The sequence below is a fragment of the Urocitellus parryii genome, chromosome 3 (assembly GCF_045843805.1).
Source record: "Urocitellus parryii isolate mUroPar1 chromosome 3, mUroPar1.hap1, whole genome shotgun sequence".
NCBI lineage: Eukaryota > Metazoa > Chordata > Mammalia > Rodentia > Sciuridae > Urocitellus > Urocitellus parryii.
This window is the reverse complement of record NC_135533.1, coordinates 51,639,877-51,665,207: the sequence shown is the minus strand read 5'-3', so window position 1 is coordinate 51,665,207 and position 25,331 is coordinate 51,639,877. Positions and strand designations below refer to the sequence as shown.

The 25,331-nt window shown below is 38.1% G+C and overlaps 1 protein-coding gene across 1 annotated transcript in view; it reads right to left on the bottom strand.

Moving 5' to 3' along the window:
- The window catches only part of Snd1 (staphylococcal nuclease and tudor domain containing 1), a 412,495-nt gene that overhangs the window by 349,482 nt on the left and 37,682 nt on the right, over positions 1–25,331 (bottom strand). The window contains exons 3-9 of the mRNA XM_026411666.2: positions 21,758–21,878; positions 18,890–18,968; positions 16,535–16,695; positions 15,748–15,839; positions 14,877–15,035; positions 13,490–13,596; positions 11,067–11,157 (exon numbers count right to left, since the gene is read on the bottom strand). Coding sequence (XP_026267451.1) covers positions 11,067–11,157; positions 13,490–13,596; positions 14,877–15,035; positions 15,748–15,839; positions 16,535–16,695; positions 18,890–18,968; positions 21,758–21,878 — 810 coding nt within the window. The remainder of the gene's footprint in view (positions 1–11,066; positions 11,158–13,489; positions 13,597–14,876; positions 15,036–15,747; positions 15,840–16,534; positions 16,696–18,889; positions 18,969–21,757; positions 21,879–25,331) is intronic.

The following is a 25,331-nucleotide window of genomic DNA, read 5'->3' as shown; positions in this document are numbered from 1 at the left end:
TCACTAAAAAATTTTTAAAATTTTTAATGTTTTCTTATTCAAATGAGCAAGCTAGATTGCTAATATAAGCTTCAAACCAGCAGCAGCCACCCTTCTAGCCAAATCAACCCCAGATTTCCTTTTCATTTGAAAGTCATGACAAAAATCAGGGAGATGGTTAGTATTTTATTGGTTCCCTCCATATTACCATAAGAGAACATACTGAAAGAGTCTATATAATGTTCCAAATATTAAGAAGTATTCTTCTTTAAAAATCATATCAAAGAGTCATTTCCAATCCACATTGTCCTAGTAATTCTAGCCAGAGAAACTACGCAAGGAAAAGGAATCAAAGGCAAACAAATTGAAAAGGAAGAAATAAAATATCACTATTCTCACATAATGTATGTCTACAAAACCCACAAATACTGTTAGAATTAATAAACAAATTCACAAAATGGAAAGATACAAAGCCAACACTCAAAATCAGCTGCTAACAATTCAAATGAGAACTGCATTTCCAATCATAGAAAAAAAGAGGAAAATACTTCAGAATTAACTAAGAAAGTAAAAAAAAAAAAAAAAAAAAAAACTACTACAAAAATATGTTAAGAGAAATTAAAGACAACTTATGTTAAGTGGAGACACATTTCACGTTCATGGATTAGAAGACTTAATTGTCAAAATACCAATATTACTCAAAACAATTTATAGATTTCATGTGATCTCTACCAAAATTCCACAGACAAGTTTTATAGAAAAGGAACACTCATTGTTGTTTGACTTCATAATGGCTGCCAATCTTACTGGAGTGAGATGGTATCTTAGGATGGTTTTGATTTGCATTTCTCTGACTGCTAGAGATGGTGAGCATTTTTTCATGTACTTGTTGATTGATTGTATGTCCTCCTCTGAGAAGTGTCTGTTCAGGTCCTTGGCCCATTTGTTGATTGGGTTATTTGTTATCTTATTGTTTAATTTTTTGAGTTCTTTGTATACTCTGGATATTAGGGCTCTATCTGAAGTTTGAGGAGTAAAAATTTGTTCCCAGGATGTAGGCACCCTATTTACCTCTCTTATTGTTTCTCTTGCTGAGAAAAAACTTTTTAGTTTAAGTAAGTCCCATTTGTTGATTCTTGTTATTAATTCTTGTGCTATGGGTGTCCTATTAAGGAATTTGGAGCCTGAAACCACAATATGTAGATCGGAGCCAACTTTTTCTTCTATCAGATGCAGAGTCTCTGATTTGATATCAAGCTCCTTGATCCATTTTGAGTTAACTTTTGTGTATGGCGAGAGAAAGGGATTCGGTTTCATTTTGTTAGATATGGATTTCCACTTTTCCCAGCACCATTTGTTGAAGATGCTCTCCTTCCTCCATTGCATGCTTTTAGCCCCTTTATCAAATATAAGATAGTTGTAATTTTGTGGATTGGTCTCTGTGTCCTCTGTTCTGTACCATTGGTCCACCTGCCTGTTTTGGTACCAGTACCATGCTGTTTTTGTTACTATTGCTCTGTACTATAGTTTGAAGTATGAAGTCAAACAACAACAAGTGCTGGCGAGGATGTGGGGAAAAGGGTACATTTGTACATTGCTGGTGGGACTGCAAATTGGTGCGGCCAATTTGGAAAGCAGTATGGAGATTCCTGGGAAAGCTGAGAATGGAACCACCATTTGACCCAGCTATTCCCCTTCTCGGACTAATCCCTGAAGATCTTAAAAGAGTGTACTATAGGGATACTGCTACATCGATGTTCATAGCAGCACAATTCACAATAGCTAGACTGTGGAACCAACCTAGATGCCTTTCAATAGATGAATGGATAAAAAAAAATGTGGCATTTATACACAATGGAGTATAACTCTGCACTAAAAAATGACAACATCATGGAATTTGCAGGGAAATGGATGGCATTAGAGCAGATTATGCTAAGTGAAGCTAGCCAATCCCTAAAAAACAAATGCCAAAATGTCTTCTTTGATATAAGGAGAACAACTAAGAACAGAGCAGGGAGGAAGAGCATGAGAAGAAGATTAACATTAAACAGGGACGAGAGGTGGGAGGGAAAGGGAGAGAGAAGGGAAACTGCATGGAAATGGAAGGAGACCCTCCCTGTTATACAAAATTACATATAAGAGGAAGTAAGGGGAAAGGGGAAAAAACAAGGGAGAGAAATGAATTACAGTAGATGGGGTAGAGAGAGAAGATGGGAGGGGAAGGGAGGGTAGGGGGGATAGGATAGGAAAGGCAACAGAACACAACAGACACTAGTATGGCAGTATGTAAAAAAGTGGATGTGTAACCGATGTGATTCTGCAATCTGTATACGGGGTAAAAAATGGGAGTTCATAACCCACTTGAATCAAATGTATGAAATATGATATGTCAAGAACTATGTAATGTTTTGAACAACTAATAATAAAAATTTTAAAAAAAGAAAAGGAACACTCATCATAAAATTCATATCAAATCTTAAGGGACCACAAATTACCAAAACAAACTGAAAAAGGAAGAAAAAAGCTGGAGGACACATACTTCTTGATTTCAAAACTTACTGCAAAGCTCAATAACCAAAACTATAGGGTAAAACAGACGTACAGCTCATTGGGATACAGTTCAGAAATAAAGTTGTTGGATATATGGTCAAATGATTATTGACAAGATGTCAATACCATCAATGAGAAAAGAACAATCTTCTCAGTAAATGATGCTGATAAAACTGGATATCCACATGCAAAAAAAAAAAAAAAACAAAGTTGGATGTTTATTTAACACCATATATTAAAAGCTAATTCAATGTGCATCCATAACTTAAATACATAAGTCTAAAACTACAAAATTCTTAGAAAAATTCACAAGGCAAAAACTTTACAACTTCATATTTGCAATGATTTCTTGAATATGACAACAAAGACAACAGGCAACTTAACAACAAAAAATAGACAAATTAGACAGCATAAAAGTTTTAAAAATTTGTACACCAAAAGTACTACTAACAAAATAAAAATAACTCACAGAATGGGAACTATTTCCAGATCATATATCTATTAACAAATTTCCAGAACATATATAGAATTCCTAAAACTCAACAACAACAACACAATTCAAAAATAGATAAAAGGCTCTGGATTTGATCACAAAAACTAAAAGCTGGGCACACAGAGAACTTTAAAATAGACATAAAGATTTTCAAATGATAAATAAGCACAGGAAAAGATGTTCAACACCACTAATCATAAAGGTAAATGCAAATCAAAAATTATGAAATAATACTTTATTCCTACTAAGATAGCTACTATCATAAAAACATGAGCCAAGAGCAAGGGTGCCCTACCCCCTATAATCTCAGTGAAGGATCACAAGTTTAAAGTCAGCCTCAGCAACTTAGTGAGATCCTGTCTCAAAAAAATAATAATAATAAAAAGGGATAGGGATGACCAGGAATGGTGATGCATGCCTATAATCCCAACAACGCAGGATGCTGAGGCAGGAGAGATCACAAGGTTGAGACCATCCTCAGCAACTTAGCAAGGCCCCGAGCAACTTCACAAGCCCCTGTCTCAAAAATTTTTAAAAAGCTGAGGATATGGATCAGCGCTTAAGCACCCTGGTTTCGATTCCTGGTACCAAAACAAAACAAAACAGAAAACAGCAACACAAATCCAGAAAATACCAAATGTTAGAGAGGATGTAGAGAAATTAGAACCTTTGTGTAGTGCTCGTGGAGATACAAATGGTACAGGGTAGCAGTTCCTCAAAAACTTAAAGATAAAATCACCAGCAATCCACTTCTTGGTACATACTTAAAAGAAATGAAAACAAGTTATTCAAAAGATGCTTTTACACTCAAACTTGTGGCAGCATTGTTCACCATAGTTAAAATGTGTAAACAAGCCCCGTATCCATCAACAGATAAGCAAACAAGTTTAAAAATGTATACATAGACTGGAACACTATTTGGCCTTAAAAAGCAAGGAGATTCTGACACATGCTATAACATGGATGAAGTTTGGAGACATATTCTAAATAAGCCAGTAACAAAAAAGACACACCATATGATTCTACTGAAATGAGTTACTTAGAGCAGTCCATATCGTAGAGACAAAAAGTAGAATGATAGTTTCAAGGGGCTAATGAAAACGAAGAATGGGGAGACAATTATTATTTAAGTTGTATAGTTTTAGTTTTATAAGATAAAGAATCCTGAAGATGAATTCTGGTGATAGCTGCACAACAATATGACTATACTTAATATTGCTGAACTGTACATTTAAAATGATTAGGGTAGTAAACTTTATATTATGTGAATTTTACAACAGAAAAAACTGGGGGGAAAGCCTCAGAGACATAATAATGGACTCCATCTACAGCTGTGATGCTAAATAACTCATGTACAAGTGGAAGCACAGCAAAAAATAATCAGGACAAAACCAGTTACATTCAAATGCATCCACAGATAGCTAATAGCTATGATCTACAAAACTGGACTCTTCCACTAATGCCAATCAATGTAGGGTTCCCACGCAAAAGTCCAAAAGGGTAAGCTCCTTGAAGGCAGGAAATACTTCCAGGTTTTTAATGTCTCAAAGCACCCAGTTTGGGGCTCTGTTTCTTTAAACTATCACACAGGGACAGAGAGCCAAGCACAAAGCCTCTAACCAGCAGGACAGTGAGAAGACACCTCTTGAGGACACACTTCCATTTCCCCTCCCCTCAGCAATGCTATTCAGGTCTGTGAAATCTGCAATGCCCACAGATCCAGCAGCAGGGACAGGGAAGCCAAGCCACGTGCTCAGGGGACCATATGGCTACAAACAGCACAGATCAGCTAAAACGCCACAGGGAAGGCAGGCAGGGAACTGGCAGGCCACGACAGGCACAAAAGTCTCAGGCAGGCTCAGCTAATCGCTGTGAAGGGAACATGCTTTTCTGCTAACCTGGAGAGACAAGGAGATCCCTCCCTTGCATCTCATTCCTTGAGAAGTAAGACTGCTTAAGCAGACAATGAAAACCAGTCTTTCAAAGGAGAAATACTTGGTTAAATTTCAAATTCTCAGAGTGAGCCTCTTAACCAACACTGGTCCATAGTTTTGCATCAGTTTCAGAAATCAACTAAGGAGCCTCAGAGACACCCACCTAAAGAAGTCAGAGGTTAGCTTTTGTAGGCACTTCAGGTTATTTTAGCTGTGCCCTATACAATTAACTCCTTAAAAAAAAACAGAGTGACTGATGAAGAAAGAATCACTATTTGCTAAGACCTCAGAATCACATGATTCTCAGAGTAGAATCCTCAGCAAAACCTCATGGGACTTTTCAACTATGTGAGTGTGGACCCTGGGTACCTGAAGACTATTAGTTTCCCTTAGAAAAGTTATTAGGCACCTATACACATTTTAAATTGTGTAAAAATTGACTGTAGAACTATAGCAGGGTGCTAGGTTATGAAAAATAAGGCAGATCATTTTTTCCTTTTTAATTCAGTGTTGATATCCAGTGTTGGCAAACTATGATCCAATGGCCATGCAGCCCACTGCACAGGGACCATATGGCCTGCAAAGCCTAAAATATTTACTTTGTATTCTTTTCAGAAAAAAAAATTGGCTAACCCCTATCCTATCACATATTAGAAAATAAAGACAGGTACACCCTCTGAAGAGGTTAACATTTCTGAAGAGCTATTTGACAAATATGGTCCAAATCATTTCTAAGGAAATAAATACCACTTACATGGAGATTTATAAAACTCTCTAAATACTAGAAAAATTGCCAACGACATGAATATTGACTTATTGGTAGCTGGTTAAGTAAATTATAGTGCAGCTTCACAATGGAATATTATGCGCCAGTTAAAGAAGAAAGCTTAAAGGTTTATTCTGCTTCTTTCTGCTAAACATATTTACCTATTTATGTATCTATATAAGCCCAAGAGGACAAAGACATGATAACATACAGAATACTTTCACAAAACTCTAGAAGCTACAAAGTAAACAGATGCAACTGAGTCTACATATTCACAAAAGCGAAATCCAGAGCCAGTGGTGAGAAAACACTCCGGTCAATCTGATTTACAGTCAAGTCTCCTTCACTATCCCCAACTTGTCAAAAGTCTCAAACTGTCAAATCAGACATCTTAAATGGGATTGAAAATGGGGCCGAATGCTAGAATTGGTTTCAAATCTCTGTAAGAAGCTGCTGAATTTCAAGATGTATGCCCTAAACCCACACTTAAGTTCAATGCTTCGAACTCAGTACTTAATACCTCATTCTAAAACAAAGAAAGAGAAATGACAAAGGATTATCAAATATCTGAGGAAGCCTCCAATAAGAAAAATGCAGAACCAAAATAACCAAGGCATGGAGGGATACAGAGAGTGTATAAGGAACACTTCAAGAAAATTAATTTCTCACATATAATAAGTTTTAGATGTTATTTTTTTTTAAAAATTTTGTAGTTGTAAATGGACAAAATGCCTTTATTTTATTTGTTTATTTTTATGTGGTGCCAAGGATCGAACCCAGTGCCTCAGGCATGCTAGGCATGCACTCTGCCACTAAGCTACAGCCTCAGTCCGAGATGTTATTTTAAGTAGTAAAAGGAAAACATTCAGAGAATAAAAAACAACTCTTAGAAATTAAAGAACAGAAGAGAAGGGTTGAAAAATAAACAGAAAGAGATATAAAAAGAACAAAAAACAGACAAGGAAAATAAAAGAAAAAAACAAGAATACCAGCCCACAAAGCCCAACATTTAAATAATAAATGGGAGTTCTAGGAAAAAGGAGGACAGACAAATTAGATGGAATTCAACAAAAGAGTTGGGTGGAGGCAAAAAGGTCTAAAACCAAAGATCTAAACATTTAAGTATAATATACTCACATTTGAATAAAATCATGGAGAAATGTCAGAATGCTAGAATCAAAAAGAATTTGCTAAATCCCTCTAGAGAGAAAAAATAACAAATCATACAAAATAAGGAATCAGAATGGTTTCAAACTCTAAAAAACAAGAAAAAAAATCTTAACTAGATGATAGGATAATAAATTAACAATTCTGATGGAAATAACTTCCAAAATAAAATTCTATACTCGGCTAAATTATCAATAAGGTTTAACTAGAGAATGGATATGAAAGAAAATTTACCTTTAGCACATCTGCCATAAAGTTACAGAAAAAGTATGCTGTCAAAATGAATTAATAAAGAATAAAGAAAAAGTGATGGGATCCAACAAGCATAGTTCTAACCAGAGAATAAAGCAAAGAAACCCCCTCCAGATAATGATGAAGAAATCCAAACAAACACATAACAGGCAAAGAGAGGAACTGGACAAAATTAGTGCAGGTCACAAGGCTCCAAGAAAGTATTTTTAAAATAAGATTATCAAACTGAATGGATGTCCTGAGATAAAATTTAGACAGGTAGAAGGTGTGAGAATTGAATTAAAAGCATGTATTTAAAAATATACGTAAATGGAAGCTGGAGTAGTGGCCTAGCATATGTGAGGCACTAGTTTGATCCTCAGTATCATATAAAAATAAATAAATAAAACAGAGGTACTATGTCCATCAATAACTTTAAAAAAATATTTAAAAATTTATATACAGGGCTGGGGATGTGACTCAAGCGATAACGTGCTCGCCTGGAATGCACGGGGCACTGGGTTCGACCCTCAGCACCACAAAAAATAAAGATGTTGTGTCCACCGAAAACTGAAAAATAAATATTAAAAATTCTCTCTCTCTCTCCTCTCGCTCTCTTTAAATATATATATACACACACATACACATAAATGTTAAAAAACATTAATTATAGGGAAAATGAAAAGGTGTGCAGGAAATAAAAATTACTTTTAAAATCTATATAGATATAGGGGCTGAGGTTATGGCTTAGTGGAAGAGCACTAGTCTCGAATGTGTGAGGCACTGGGTTTGATGCTCAGCACCACACGAAAACCAATAAATAAAATAAAGGTGTTGTGTCCATCTACAATAATAAATAAATAAATAAATAAATAAGATGTGCACGTTAGAAATTTTTTTAGAAAGCTATACAGATGTTGCTCTGTGGTGAGTAGCATTTACACAGTAAATACTGAATATTAATTTAACCAAAATTATGATATAATCATATGTGAAGGATGGGAAAGAGCATGTGTGTACCCATGTGAGTATGTATGTTTGAGTCACAAAATTAAATCCATTTTCACTCATGGAATAAAGGAAAGCGGTTACACCCAAAACTGAATTTTTAAAAAAAAATAACTATATATTATTTTATTCACAGGTGTGAATTAGCAAAGAACTGAATGTGCCTCAAGAGAGACAGAAATTGGACTACTACATTTGTTAATAAGCCTACAGAAAGCTTACCTTTTTTCTGTATTAAAAGTAAGCATTTATAAAAGTAAAATTTATGCACAAAAGAGTACAGACTGGTACTACTCAAAGCGGCTGCCAGTATGCAATGAGATAAGGAACTTATACCACAATATTAATCAACTACATACATAGGAAGAGTACTACTGGTATGTTTTGTAGCAAGTCTTTCCCTTCAATTTTTATGGGGGGCATTGGTTGCTGGGGATCAAACTCAGGACCTCAAGCAAGCTAGACCCATACTGAGCTGTATTCCCAGCTTCAAATTTTTCTTGACAAAGGAAGTAGTGCAGGGACTAACATTTTATCTCAAGCTCCTCATTTCATAGCAAGGCACTCTGAGTAAGAATGAAACAGATCAGGGATCATCAAACTTTATATAAATGCCATTAGCAAATATTTCACACTTTGTAAGCTAAACTCAAAAGAGTTTTCAATAACTCCATAACAACTACAGAACTCGGACATTGTGTCAGGAAAATAACCACAGACAATACTTAAACAAATACAGATGGCTATGCTCCAATTTATTCATGATAATGAAATTTAATTTTGAAAATTTTTCATATACCACAAAAAAATTTTTTTCTCCTGTGTAAAATCCATAGATCATAGGGAAGAGGGGAGAGAGGGAAAGGGAGGAGGCAGGGGATTAGCAAGGATGGTGGAATGTGATGGACATCATCATCCAAAGTACATGTATGAAGACGAATTGGGTGTCAACCCACCTTATACAGAGACATGAAAAATTGTGATATATATGTGTAATAAGAATTGTAATGCAAAAGAAAAAAAAAGTACATGTATAAAGACATGAATTGGCGTGAACTTACTTTATACAAAGATATGAAAAATTGTGCTCTATATGTGTAATAAGAATTGTAATACATTCCGCTGTCGTGTATTTAAAAAAAAAAAAAATCCACAGGTCATACGAACAAGGGCAGAGCCAGATTTGGCCTAAGTACCATAGGTCTTCCAATTTAGAGATAAGACCATATGATCAAGTCTGTTTAGAAAAACAGCTACATCATAATGTTTTAGGTAATATGAGTATTTTGCTTATCCTCTTTATGTACTTTTCTTGTTTTAAAAAAAATATATATGCTTAAAAATTTTAAAAACATGGTAAATCTCCTGCCCCACCCCCAACCCCAAAGCCCTCTACTGCTGAGCCACATCTCCAGCCCTTTTAACCTTTTATTTGAAACAGGATCTCCTAAAGTTGCCAAGGTTGGCCTCAAATTTGTGATATTCCTACCTCAGCCTTCCAAGTTGCTAGGATTACAGGCATGTGCCACCATACACCCCAAGATTTTAAAGAGTAGAAGAAATGTTCCTACAGCCACTTCTCCCTTTTCTAGTTGAGAGTACATCACACTTAAGACAAATGATAAAGCTATCAACCCAATCATCTAATCCTTTGAATTTGTTTCTTCTGCAATCTCTTAGTTCCCCAACCAGGAAAAGCCCAAAACTCATCTTCCAGGTTTTTCTACACGTGAGGACGTGCTGACAGAGACAGGGCAAGGTGATGGGACTCTCCAAAGCCTCACAGATATCACTAATGCCCCTGCCTCCCTTGTTGAGTGAATGGTCATGCTTTGATTCAGTAACCACATACTTCCAGAAAACACGGGCACAACTAAGTGAGTTCCAAGTAGGTAAAGCAGTCCATGCACACGAGTATATTCCTCACACAGAAAGGAGGCAGAGGCCCTCTGATCTACATCACAACCTATTAGATGCTCAGGGGAATAATCCACCAGGGACAACCCCCACTCAGGTCTACTACAGGGGGTGATTATGACTAACCTAACAGCTCTTTAGCACCTACTAAAAGAAGGAAAGAGGACACTTGAGCACTCTATGACCTATTACTTTGGGTATCATAAAAGAGAGAGTGAAAAAATTTACCAATTCCTTGGAGACTTTGCTAAAATTTTAGCATTCTAAGATAAACAGTTTCAGAATTTTTCAGGCTGACAGTGCCACCTAGTGGCTGTCCATTCTAAACTGATGGTTAATTGATGAGAAAGCCCTCCTTGTCCAAGAATATGCACATAACCACTTTTTGCCTATAAATAGACAAAATTTCCAGCAACTTTTGTCAAAAGAAAATATAAGTTGTAAAACACTACAGCATTCTGGGAAGGCACAGACAATATGTCTACCACTAAACTTACCAAAACCTGCAACCAAAAAAAACAAACAAAAAAATTTTTTTTACAGCACCATTTAAAGCATCCGTTAACAGTTCTGATTCTGTCATATCAGTTAAGGAGAATTCTTGAGGTGGGGAGAAAAAAAAAAACTACACACACACACACACACACACACACACACACGAGTTACCAAATAGAATAAAGGGAAACACGAGCGTATGTATACTTGGACACAGTAAATCTGAGAGAACGCCATTTGCTTAGTATATAAAAAGCATCCTTAAAATATGAGAAGTATTTCAAGCTGACAGTGTCTGCAAGTTTAACCTGTGAATTTATGATGAAGTTATCCTAATTTACAGTGAGAAATGTAAATATTCTTATCATTTCTAAACTCCCTACAAAACACACACACACACACACACACAGACCATGCTTGCCTTTAGATATTCAAGAACTACACCATTTGTACTTGTTCAAATCCTCATATTATCACTTGCCTAGCCATGTCCATTATGCTTATCAACATGCTGAGAATGACTCACCTTGGCAACAAACTGCTTGTCCTTTTGATCCAAATTAGCAGTGGGAGCTACATAGTCTCTCCATATTCTCAGCCTGCGCTCCTTGGCAAACCTGGTAATAAAACAGGAATTCAAGATCATTCAGCCAGACCAAGACCATTCCATCTGAATCCATCACCATCATGGAAGCAGTTAGTACAGAATCCTATCCTATCCTACAGACATGTAAGTCTCCAGTCAAATCAGAACTAAGAGTGATAGCAAAGGGAAATATCCAAAGTGTACAGCAAATGGAAAAAATCCAAGATACCTATATACATAAACTCATGATTGGTAGACTGTGATCAAGGTGTGCAACTGTTTGAGTTTGGACAGTACAAGTCCACTCTGATAATTAAATGTGATTTATCCAGTATCTTCTGAGAGGCTACTACCACAAGTAGGGCAACAAACAAAGAGTAAGTGGTGTCTCAAATGTGAAAAACTCACACACATGTGTGCACAGACCTGCTCAATTGCCATTTGAAATATAAAAAGGTTATCAGCTATCAAATCCTATGTAAATCCAAAATTCTCATCATCATATTCCATCTAAAGAAGAACTGGAAAATAAACAAAATTCTTACAGAAGTTCATTGGTAGGAGTTAAAAAAAAAACAACAAAAAACATGATGCTAGAAATTCATTTTCCAGTACTAAGCCCAGTAGATATTTTCTGAGTCAGACTAAGAATGGGAAATTGAATATGTGCAAAGATTGGGGAAAGAAAAAAAAAAATCAATGAACAGCTGTCTTAAACTATTTACAAATGAGTGAATGCATGTGCTGTGGAAAGGAACTATTATTTCTGGAGACAGTATTGCAACTTTTTTTTTTTTTTTAACACGCACTAAAATGAAAAAACCACAAGCAGGATGTACTAGTTATAAAATACATAAAGTACTTCCATGGAGAGGATGTAATTTTACCAACAAGGCATGTAGCTCAAATATAGTATGCAAAACAGCAGGCAAGTAATCACATATTGAGATATGATTTGCATTCCCTGCATTCCCTGATCTAAGCCTGTTTTATAATGATGAGTACCCTCCAAAAAAAATCCATAAAATTTTCTACAGATGTTATGAAACATGTAGATACTACTTTAATTGTACTCACTTTCTTCAAAGAGGCAGGAACTTAAAAAGCTCAAAAGACAAAGTTCTCAACCAAAAGAATGATCTAGAATAGTAATTTCTGAACACACATACACACAAAAAAAAAAATGGAAGAAGAAATTAACCTCATAGAATAATCAGAAGTACTTGGAACACTGAACTGAACAAGGTTATTATATCTTTCTAATGTAATTAAGGGAGAACATAAAAACAAAAAAAAATTTTTAAGTAATCACTGTTTTTTTCTCCTCCGAATAATACGTGAAACGTGCATTTGTCAGACAAGCTGTATCAATGGGCCATATTAAAATCTATATTCTTAAAAACTTGCAAATATTTCTGCTAACATGTACAAAGGGATGTGGAAGATCTAAGAAAAGATACAAACACTATAGTTATTTTTCTGTTGTACATTACTTAGGTGTAGGTCTCAATGACAAAAATGTAAAGTTATCAAGATCATTATTAAGATTCTGATATAACAAAACAAGCCTTGAGAGTAGACCATTGTCACTGACTATTTCCTGTCTTCTGATCATAAGCATGCTAGGAAGTGGAGATTCAAGGTTTCCTGAGTATTATTTCCATGTATCTACTTTTGGTACCTGCTTTACTTTCTTCCATCTACCTCCACCAAATGGAAGAAATTCACCTAAACATCCAGAAGTACTTGATCTTGACACTTGAAATAGTCAATCTTTGGATTTTCTACAGCCTGTTTTCTGGAAATAAATTATTTCTGCTTTAATCACAAACCACCAAGCCTGAAACATGACAATAGCGCCTCAGAGTTGCATTAGCACTTATGATGAAAACATACTTATTAGTAAATTAGGGCATCAGGCCTCATAATATGACATGGTTCTACTTTGGAACCCACAGGCTCAACCTTTTCATCATAGCCCTGCTCCAGCCTACCTGTTTAGGAATAATAAGTGATTTTATTGTTCTGAAATAATACTGAACTTATTTTATTCCAAAATGCCCCAAATCCAGAAATAAAGATATGGACTTGGGAAAAAAACATGAACTGAAAATGTTAAAAAAGCGAACCACATAAAGAATAATGTCAAAGTGAAAAAATCTGAGCCCTTACTACCCAGCACTGAATTACACTAAACCTAAAGACTAATACTGAAGATAATACTCTATATGAGATCCTACCTTCTTTTGGAATTCACCAAACCTTTATTGAAATAAGAGACACTGACACACATGGGTGATAAAAGATGGCTAGATTACTTTGCCTAGGCTCCTTGGCTGGAAGGGTTTCCTGACAGACCTTACCTCTCAGCTGCCCTCAGCTTTTCAGCACCCCGGGTATAAACTGCAATCGACCAGTCCACACACCGTGCAAAACCTTCCTTCAGGAGGAGTTCAGTGATGTTGCCGTTCTGAGAAACAAGCAGCATGAGAAGGCAGATATGGATTAGATTTTGGAGCAAAAGAATCTATTTCTCTAGATTTCTAACACAACAAACATGTCTATAAATCTATATAAAAAATTTTTAAAAAAAAGTTTCTCTCATTAAGAAACCACAGTAGGAAATAAAAAGAAACTATCTCTAAGATGGGAGATACTACTCTGAGACTCCTCTCAACAGTCTTGATTTCATATCTAGACAACAGCCAGCATAGTATCTCTCACTTAATAGGAGTAGGATGAATGTTAGTAGCATTGAATGGAATTGACATTTCTATAGCTCTTCTTGGGGCAGAGAAGGAAGTTAATCTTTAGTAGAATTACACCTACTCCTTCCTTCCCTAAGATCAGCACTTTTTCCTCTTTCTATAAGCAGAGGTTCAAGAACAGGCTGGGTAAAGGAATGGCTTAAGATACACCTTGCTCAGTAAATTACAATTCCTATTCTACTGTGACACAGAGCCATCTGGCTGGGCATGGTCAGACACTCGGCACTCCAGAAGAAACAGATGTGGCCTTGGCACACTCCAAACCAAGCCTCCCAGGCTTCTAAAAGTACTATCGTGGAAGAATTATCTAACCAAAAAAGTAACAGTAGTTTAACTTTGTATTACAGATAGGTTACAATAATGAAAACTAACTTAGTTGTCAAAAAACAAGGTCACTTTTTGTCCAAGAACAACCTAACTACCACAGTAAACAATAGGGTAAAATTCTCATAAATAAGAACTTTAAGAACATTAGAACCTAGTTCCTGCTCAGAGTGAAGAAGTAACTGGATAAGGCCTGAAATACATAATAATGTCCTGTTAGGCATGTTGCATGCATTAGTTTCCTCATCACTGATCTACCAATACTCAGCTGACTTCCAGACCTAAAGAGCCTCACTGACCCTACTCCACAATATCATTACACATTCTACCTGATGTGGCCATCTCCAGCATTTCCAACTGGCACCTTCAGGATCAAGCATTTGGGAAAGTAAGTGATAAAGTCCTCTTCCCCTTATAAACTCAGCAACATTTGACATTAACTTCCTAAGGATAGGAAGTTGCCCAGATCTGTCCAATTCTATAAGACAAATAATATCTCCCCAAAAAATGCTTCAAAATCATTAGATGGTAATCCTTCCAAAATATTTAAATGGATGTTACAAACACAGAGTGAAAGAAGAGAGAAGCAAACTGCAGCTCTTCAAAGCCCAAGTACATTCGTAGCCCATCACAACCCAGGCTGCATGTGCACACTCACTGGATGAAGGATGGTACCCAGAACATTCTGGTTGTGGCAGCTCTCCAAGATGATCTGAACGTCTCTCTGAAGCAGTCGCGACTCAGTAAAAAATTTGGCTTCTGCAGCAAAAGGCTCCGGTGTTTCACTGCCATCTGCTTCCCGACGAAAAGTTGGGCACTGAAGGAGAATAAGGCAGGATGGGAAGGCAGACCAATGAGAGACGGCTCTCTTACCCTACCCAAGCCTTTTCCACACCAAACCTGCTACAGGCTAAGCTCAGGGAGGCCTCAATATACCCATATCAAGAGAAGATTTGCCAGGGCCTAGATTTTAATCCCCAATCTCTTAAAAATCCAAATAGGATCCAGGTACAGTGGCGCACACCTGTAATCCTAGTGACTCTGGAAGTTGGGGCAGGAGGATCACCAGTCCAACACCAGCCTCAGTAACTTAGTGAGATCTTCAGCAACCCTCTCTCAAAATAAAAAATGAAAAGAACTGGGGATGTAGCTTGGTAGTAAAGCACCCCTGGGTTCAATCCCCAGTACCAAAAATAAAAACTGAAAAACCAAACAGGTATTTCTGAATTAATATAAGCCATATTCAGCAAACTTCAGAGTCACTTATTCCTCCTCCTCTAGGTTTACACTCAACAATCTTCCATTTCAAACAGGTCGAGTGCTTTCAATTATTTTTAAAAAAAGGTATTTGATCTGATTAGAAATGTTGTATTACAACATTTAAACCAAAATAAGTGTAAAAGAACTCTGGTTAATGAACAATATCAAGAAGGAAATTGAGATCCAAAGTCCCAGGTACAGAAATATACCTATAACTAAACACTTCTACCAATCCAATACCCACCAAGTACCCCAGTTTATGGTCTGACCTTGATCCCTGACAGCATGACTGTAACCAGGTAGTACTCTGGGAGAAGCAAGGCCCTGACCACACTGCCATCCCGCACATGCTCGATGATAGCTGCATGACAGAATAAACAGCTTATGAAAAAGTCATGAGAAGGATAAACAATGCCCAATCAAATTGCATATAACCCAGTAATTCTCCCCCAAACCCTGAGAAAGCCTCCCTCTGAGAAGTGAGGATGCACTGGCACATCATGAATGTTTGCAAGAACCAATCCAGGGAAAACAGCTAAAAACTGCTTTTGTCTTCTGAACCTTCTGGTACCTCATCGCTCACACCAAAGCTTTGTCATCCAAAATCTAGAATGCTCACCACATACCCTGTGCCAGAAAAAACAATGACTCAGGATCGATAATACTTTTACTTTACTAAGTCTGTAGTTAGGTCTCAAAGTGGGACCAAAAACTATATAGCATATGAAAATATATATTGACTACATGTTTCTACCTCCAAGTAGCAGGGGGAGTATTTAAGTAGCCTTCTTTTAGAGACAGAGATCCACACAATGTGTAAAATACCAACAACTACTTGCCTGTTAATGGCAAAGAACTAGAAATATACCTGATATAATCTGCATGAACACAATTCAAACTCCAAAATGCCATAGTGTCATTTTACCCTTAAGGATTTCCCTTGGATACTAAATAAGCAGAAGAAAGACTCACTAGAGTCTATAAACCTCAAGAAGCAAAGAGAGCAAATAGAAAGAAATCACCCTGAGTTATAGCTGTTTCTTCCTGCCAGCCTACCATTGACAGGCTTCTGGTGGTGTGAGTCCACAAAGTGCCTTGGGTTCTCGATGGTATACTTAAGGTCCCGGATGGTGTGTGAACCATTCCCCTCACTCCACATCCCTTTCTTCGCTGCTTTTGCTTGTTCCTCACATTCTGAAAGCCGGCTCTGCTCAGGACTAGGACATAAAAAACAAAAAAGCTTGGTTATTGAGTTCACAAACAGAAACCAACAGCTCTTAGCCACTAGGTTTTTTTTAAGCATGTTCTTCCCTGGAAGAAACCAAAGCATTTGTTTAAGACCTATGGCTTAACGACTCAAACCTATAACCACGAAATCACCATGAGCATAATTTCCAGATTCCAAATTTGTTTCTTGAAACAAATTGGATTCTAAGAATATATAATGAGAAGACCTAAAGAACACACTCTGAATACTGCCACCATGGGTGAGTCAAAGACAGCAAGTCAGTGGCTCAGAGGGGAGCCACTCCAGGGGATACAGCTTCATTTAACAACCATCTCAGATTCAGGAACTAGAAGCCAGGCATAGCACAGTAGGACACAATGCAGGGAAGGTGGCTAAGAACTGCCCTTACTCTCTCAATCCACAAAACAAGGCTGGGGCGCATACGCAAACATTGCTGTAAACAGAAAATGTTGTCCCAAAGCTAACTAGCCATTCAATAAGGCAAGCTAGGCAAAGATGGTTTGAAAATAAATCCTCCTCCCCTAAACAGGTAGAAAACCAAACTATATACCAGAACAGCCAAAAAGTAGACAGATCAAAGAAAGTTTAAAAAAAAAAAAAAAAAAAGCAGGGAGGCACTAAAAATGGCTCCTCTCTTCATATTTGAACTAACGTTAGGGAGCAATGAACTCCAAGGGCTTTATACAGTCTCAAAAAACTGGTACCATCAACGGCTATACACATAAACTGAATCTCCTCCCACCTTGATCAGTAGGAACTGCTAAGCAAGAACAACCTGCCATAGCTCAAGCATACCTCTCTTCCTTACCCCTACCCAAAAGGGAACCATGTCCTCAGAGATCCAAAATCACAGCCAGCGTTAGACAGAAAATGTAGCAAGAGAGATAAAAACAAAGAAACTGAGAAAAGGAGACTTTATGTTTAGAGGGATTAGTACTCCAGCGGAGATTTCTTTGTTGAGATGGTACAAAACTGTAGTGGGATTTTTTTTTTTTTTTTTATTATACATTCCGGTTGCAAACTGAATTCCCAAAAAAACACTGCAACAGTAATCATGCCAGTAATTGTCCTTAAGTTAGAACTGCAGCATGCTTCCAAAAACACCACCTAAAACAAATATCTTAATTCAACAAATTCCACATGTATACACACCAATTATGGAGTCCAGCAAATGTCTCCAGGCGATCAGAAAGGCCCAAAGGTGAATGATGCAGCCCCAAAGTCTATGAGGCCTTTGCTCAATCTCATCTTCAGTACATCCCATGCAAATATTTACCCAAAGCCTTTTCTTCAGCTATTATAGTCATATACTACAGCAAGGACTTAATGATTTAACAGCATGTTTACAGACTCTAAATTACTGATGTAGCATATCACTTTTCAGAGACTAAAGTGTTAATTAAAGCCAGCTGCAATCTATCCTAATGAGAGCTAACACTAGTGAACTTACACATGATACATGTACTACAAACCTTACACACCTAACACTCCCTTCTAACAAGTTCACACTGCCATTAGCTAAACAAACATGTTTTTACCTACTAATTAAGTATCTAAAGATTCATAGACCAACAAACTTAAAAGGCTTTGAAGAGAGAGAAAGTTTTCCTAACCCTCAAAACAGAACAACTGTGGCCATGTCAGTTTCCTCAGATTTTGCTTTGAATACTATTTATTCACTCAGCTTGACTTCTCACTGCACGATTCCTTGCACCCAATATGACTTCATATATCTATTTATTATCTGTCCCCCCATTAGAATGCTAACAGAGCCTAAATCGGTTCACTGCTATACTCTCAGTGACTAGAACACAGTAAGTACTCAATAAATATTTAGGTCTGAACAGGTGGAAAAATTCTCTTCAACTGAATATCTACAGTCTAAAACCTATATAGACTCAAGAATATGAAGAATAGAACTGCCTAGTCTCAAACCCTATTTTTTAAGAAGGTACACAAATCAAACACCATTAATGAATATTTAATGATCTCCTGGTTCAAAATAATCCATGGGTAAGAATATCTCAGAAAGCACCTAAAATTATCCATTTTATATGAGGGAACAGGAACAAAAATGTAGCCAAGCCAATTAACAGTTGAACATCTTATCTCCTTTGACATCTCAAGAAGGACACAGGGACAAACAAGTGCTGGATACTTACTTATTAGCTCTCATGCCTTCTCTCCGGGTGGCCAAGCCCTCTGCAACCAGTGACTCTGCAATGTTTTCCCCGGTAGTATCTGAGGAGGAAAACAAGAAAATTAAACAAGAAAACTAAGAATCAAACCTGTCTCCACTAGCAACAGAGCTCCAGTGGACAGACCACTTTCACACTCAGTTCTTCAAGGAGTGATGCTGCCAGAGAACTGGACAGGCCTCAGTGCAGCACTGAGCTTTTCAGAAGACCTCATCTTCCCACATGTCTAGATTTGAGGACCCAAAGACTTATCCATCTTCTCAAGACTTTGTTTCTAATTTTCTAGTGTAACTCCCAGGTCAAAGGCAATCTCAGGAAGCACAGGAGACTGACAAGAAAGCAAGACACGTGTGGCAGGCTGCTCAGAAGAGCATGAAGCAATAACCAAAGGAAAGCAAAGCTAGAGATGAACACAGACCCACTGTTTAGCAGCTTAGACAAGATTTCTCAGCATCCTAATTCATTCACCCCAAGTAGGGACAGCACTAGCCTCCACTGGTTCTTGAGAGAATTGAATAATGTACGTAAATCACCAGATACCTAGCCAAGTGCATGGCAGAAGTAAGAAAAAGTTAGTTCCCTCACCTTGGAGGGATAGACACATTCATTTAGGGTTGTGTATCACTTCACACCTCAAAGTCTAATTCCTCTCCACAATGTCCCACTCCAAGAAGACACCAAGACAAACTATGCTACCTAAGAAAGAAAGTATCTTGCTCTCATAGAGGTTCTCAGAAGACAATGTCTTAGATTCCTTATCTCACACAGCAGCCAAGAAAAATGAAGTTAAACATAAAACTCAACCTGATGAGGTTCTATTCAGGCACTTGAAACATTAATTACATTTCCATACTATTGAAAAAGTATTTAAGCTGGGAATATTCTCTTAAATCTTTGCTTGTCAGCTAAAACGATAAAGAAAAGACATCTAGGAGGGAATCACCACATAAAAATCTTTAATATGGCAGAGAACAAGCTCCTAGATAAACTGAAACACAGCAGTCTAGCTTATAGGTAATGTCAGCACAGAAAAAGATTGTTTAAGATTTATATTCAGTACACTACACATCAACTTCCATAAACAGTAATGAGTGCATACACCCCCAAGCCCAACCTGAATGCCTCACTAGTAGAATGCCAAAAAGTCTGCAGAAGCAAATTGTAAGCCTCTTTCCCTACCAAAGTTGAAGAGAATGATATTTATATGAAGAACACTCAAGTCTGAGGCTCAGGGTGGATCATCTGTTCTTTCTATGGAGGTTAACGCTGATGCCAGACACACACATAACTAATATTAGTAGAGATCACATTGGTTCCTTCAAAGCAACAGGAATCCCAAGAGTGTAAAATCAAAAGGAAGGATTCAACAATTAGGAAAGGTTGAACACTTGAGATGCCAAGAGGTCAGGGGGTAGAAAGAATGAAGCCCAGGTACAAATAAGATGCGCAGTCACAAATCCAGCCCATCGACAATGCTCTCGCACATTATCTTGGCACAGACCACTCAAAAATGGCCCATTTCTAAAAAGTTGAATTCCAAATGCTCCTTCAAAAAAGGAGAAAAATATATTCCCCTAGGCTGAACCCTCAAAGGAGGCAACAAAAATGTGGTACATAAGGAATCAAAAAAGAAATTTACAAACCACAGACCTCATTCTTGCTCAATTACTTATCAAATTAAGATTCTGATCAAATCACAATTGGGGGATAGTATTCAGAGCAGATGGATTACCATGTTGTCTTCAAAAGTGAGAAAACTGATCATCCCTTTTCTAATAAGTCCTGGGCTAACCTCAAATTCTACCATTTTTTTTCCCATCCTAAAAAGAGAAAGAAACTGAATAAGACGCCTCCAAGTTCATTTCCAACTCACTTTTTCAAATATCTCCACAATTATAATCAGTCTTAACAGGATGTCATTAGTCTCACCACTCAACCTAGCTTGTTTACCTCCAGCTCTGACTACATAAGTCAAATAGATGATCTAAGACAGCTTAGCTGCATGAGATGTTAGGGTTGCTTTTGTTTTGTTCTGTTTTGTTTTTAAGAATCACAGGAAACTTCTTAAAAATGTGCTCTCAAACTGTTCATGTTCATCATGTTGCTTTCCATATTTTATCAATTCTTTCAATGTCCTATATCTGTTGAAACTCCATTCCCAATCCTACTCTCTCCCCCTCCACCTAAGCCAAGAAGACCATAACATCTCACATCCCATTAGCCATCTAGCCCAGCTGAACAACAGGGGCATGCACACATGCACATGCACACATATTCACTGAGTACACAAACCATGCCAGAGGTGGCACTTTACATGTACCATCTTTTTAAACTTTATCTTCACATATACTATCTTTTTAAAGCCTGAGTTCTTTGAATTCTTACAAAATGTGTGGCCAGGGGGAAAAAAAAATGAAAAGCCCTGAACAGATCTTCCTTTCCTAAAGAGTCCCCAGGAAGAGAAGAAAAGCCACAAGATAAAGAAAATAGAGGATGCAACATTGAAAATCTATAGGAATTCAATTAGCACTCTGACCTAGAAGCACAAAGCCATTAAGTTCCACAACCTGGTGGCCTAAACAGGAGAGAGACTGCTACGCTATTCCATATCCACCTCAAACCACGCCAAGAAAGTAGCACAGGAGTAAACAAGGAGCAGGACTGCTGGGGTCATGCCTGTGCATCTATGTGCCATGTGCCCAGTACCTGATGCATCTCCAATGCCACCTACAGCCAACTCCTCAAGCTACCTCCACAGTGGACTGCCACCACATGAAATGCCCCCTCAGAGGAACTTTACACTCCATGAATGCACTCCTCCTTGCCGCTCACCTTTTCCAAGGTAGATCATGCCATACTCTCGCCCCTGGGGAGTCTTGTTTTCTATCGTGAAACAGACTTCCTTCCCAATCAGCTTCTTGCGAAGGAACTCTCGAGCAGGAAATGCCCAGGGCTGAAAGACAAAACAAAGATGTCACAGGAGAACTGCCTATTCCATATCCCGAACAGAGTTCAAGCAATTTCATGCCTTCAATACCCTGTGAGTACCTAGCACACCTCTACACTGAGAGAACAAGAAAACAAAATGCACACAAAGCAGATTACACATTTAGGGGCCTCATACAAACGGAAGGTCTAGTGATTAGTTAGCAAACCCTAAAAACAGGCCTCAGAGCTTTCCAGACACCAGTAATAGCACTTTCCCCATCACTGCCTGCTCAGTTACAGCTTACTTCATGAATAATATTTGCCAACACTTTTATAGCACTTGCCATGTGCCAGCCACTGCTCTAACTGCTTTCTATGTATCAATCCACTCCCTGAAATGGGGAGCCCAGGCTCCAGAAGATACCTGGAGGATATCTTAAATAACAACTGCCACCTTGTTATTTATGAGAAACATCATAACTAACAAATACCACCTCCATTTGTTCACCTTTTTTCCAATTTACAAAGCACTTTCCCCAAAACCAGTTTGAGGCACTGCTAGAGGAACGATGAAGGCTTAGTGCTATTATTTCAGAGTGAATTCACTGCTCAAGAAAGAGCCTTATTTTGTTATTTCTGCCTTCTTTTAAAATACAGCAGCACAGTTGAGGAAAGTCCCCGCAAATGTCTCCTCTTCTATCCTGCTCCGGTCTGAAGCCTTTGCCGGTCCCAGATTCTTAGAAGGACATCAGTAACAGCCCTGAGGGGGGATCAGCAATTGTGGCAATTCCTCCCTCTCACCCACTCACAACATAGACACAGGTGGGAGTCACACATCCCCACATGGCATATCTCCAGGCTATGAAGAAAATAAGCAAAGCAACTGAGCACACTGGTACACACCTACAAATGCAGCAACTCGGGAGGCTGAAACAGGAAGATCACAAGTTTAAGTAAGAGCAACCTGAACAACTTAGCGAGATAGTCTCAAAATTAAAAAAAAAAAGGCTGGGAGTATAACTCAGTTGTCACCTCAATTCACTCCCTAGGAACACATTAAAAGGAAGTTAAAAAGGAAGGAAAGAAGGAATTGAGCAAAGGGAGAGTTTTGTCCCATACCTGCCCCACCACTCCTACGATGGTTCAAAGAAGATGTCTCCTCTGAAACAACCCTGTCAGAGTGGACACTGGCACCTGAATTTATAGTCCAGTCCTAGCTCAGTTCCCCAAGTTCCCTTAGAATAGAAATGGGAGGGACAGGCTCAAAGTTCCAGGAGCATATGGTCAGTAGGAGCTCATGTTCTGAAAACACACAAAGGAGAAAAGGGTGTTCTTCTCTTACAATGCAATATGCACACATTCCCTATGAAGAGCTCTTAAAATCACAGAACTCCAAATGCACATAGGAAAGCAAACAGTAAATGAGTAAGTAGCCTGAAGAGGAAGCCTCTGCTTATCTTTTCAGTCCATGAAGATTAAACATGGGGTCACCCAACAACATTTCTAAATGAAAAATATACCCAGACCAGAAGCCAACAAAAATATGGCAAATCCATCAACTTGCTGGGCTGGTAGTCATGTAACAGTGCTGTTACATATCCACCAACTGTGACTGGTTCCAGGAAGAACTAGTCCCAGGTAAGGGTGCTCAAAGACCCCAAAACAACCTTGTATTCACTCACATGATCCTCTCTCCTGAAAATTACAATAGGCAAAGGAGCCAATCACTCAGTAGCAATAAACTGTTCTCCATATCATATGGCTCATTCCCCACCCACATTCCCTAAAACTGAAAACAGAAACCACTTGCCAAAAAGAGGTCAATAACTGATTCATGATCCCAACTATCAATCATATCACAGAAATAATAATAAACAAACCAATAGTACTGAGCCTCACACAAACAAATTAACTTAGTGGTCAACTTATTCTACAAATATACCCAGCTATGGCTGTGCTTACAATACAGCCCCAAGTACCACATTAATATTTAAAATTCAGTAATATTCTTCTTAAATACTGGCAAAGTTCTAATCATACTTGTGCTCCTAAAGGAAGTTAAGACTTTGGTGAAAACTCATGTAACTAGGGTTAGTTCATGAGGAAATGAATATCTACCCCCTTAGGGAGATCCTACAGTTTCTACCCACCAGGCAGAAGCTCTCTAAAAGTTTTCAAGGTTTGCTTAAAGAAAACCTTTCACTGAGACCCTCATGTTTTAGAGTTGGTCAGTCACTGGGCAATAAGAGAAAGCCACACTGGAGATTTTGAAATGGACACACACCTAACACTGTAGGAAAAAAACTGCCTAATTTCTACAATCTTCCTTCCCTAACGCAGCCCTCAAGTCATTTTCTATGAAGAGATGGGTGAATTCTGTAACCAGAAAAGATATCGGCTAAGACGAGAAGAGGCCAGAGCTATGCAGGGAAGAAACTGACAACGGGTGCTCACAAGGGCAAGAGAACAGGATAAGAGAGAATCCATGAAGGCTGGGGATGAAGCTCTGTGGTACAGCTCTTGCCTAGCACACATGACACTCTATTTTAATCCCCAGTAACATGATCAATCAACACCACAAAACAAAACAAAGAATCCTTATAGAATTAAGGCCAGTGCCTCCACATGTAAACACAGGACAGTCAGGAAGGCTTTCTGTCTCAAAAGAATCTCCTACAACAACTCTAAAAGGCAGAGAACCTCCCTAAAAGCATTATCAGGAGCCAAAATGGCCTAATAGGAAGAATAACTGGTCTTTTCATATGATGTCCCAGACCTCCATCTAAGAAACAAGTAGCCTTTAAGTGAAGATTCACAACTACCTCCTCCTCCTCCCTTTAGAATGCCCAATGCAGGTACTCTGAATCTGGCAGCTTATTCTCCATGCTCAGACGCAAGCAAACCTGTGACACCTGAAGTGAAGTGCAACTTTCTGATTCCAATCTTTTTCAGTCATACTCCTAAAATTACTGGGACAAGATCAAACCCCAGAACAACGTAAAATCTTAAAACCATGGTCTAGCATTTTATACTTCCATCCCAGCCCCATACTGGAAAATAAGCCCAGGGCACTGTACCACTAATCTACACCTCCAGCTTCTTTATTTTTTATTTTGAGACAGGGTCTAAGTTGCCAAAACTGGACTCTAACTTGGAATTCTCCTGCCTCAGCCTCCCAAGTAGCTGAGACTACAGGACTGAACCACTATGCCCAGGTTGTTCTAAGACTCTTGTTCCTTCTTCTCTTCTAATGACCCCATTGTATCACATGGATATCTTGCTCTCCCATCTCTCCCTCACCATCCTAATCCTCAAACTCAAGTGAATATAACTGTCACATTCACTGCTGTATTTCTCAGGAAACCAACATACAGCTTTACACTGCAGGAGCTCAATTAATCTGTGAGAAATAAATATATAAATCCCACAGTGCCCATCAATGCAGTATCTAGGCTGCCTGGAGTAGCTAGGCAACACT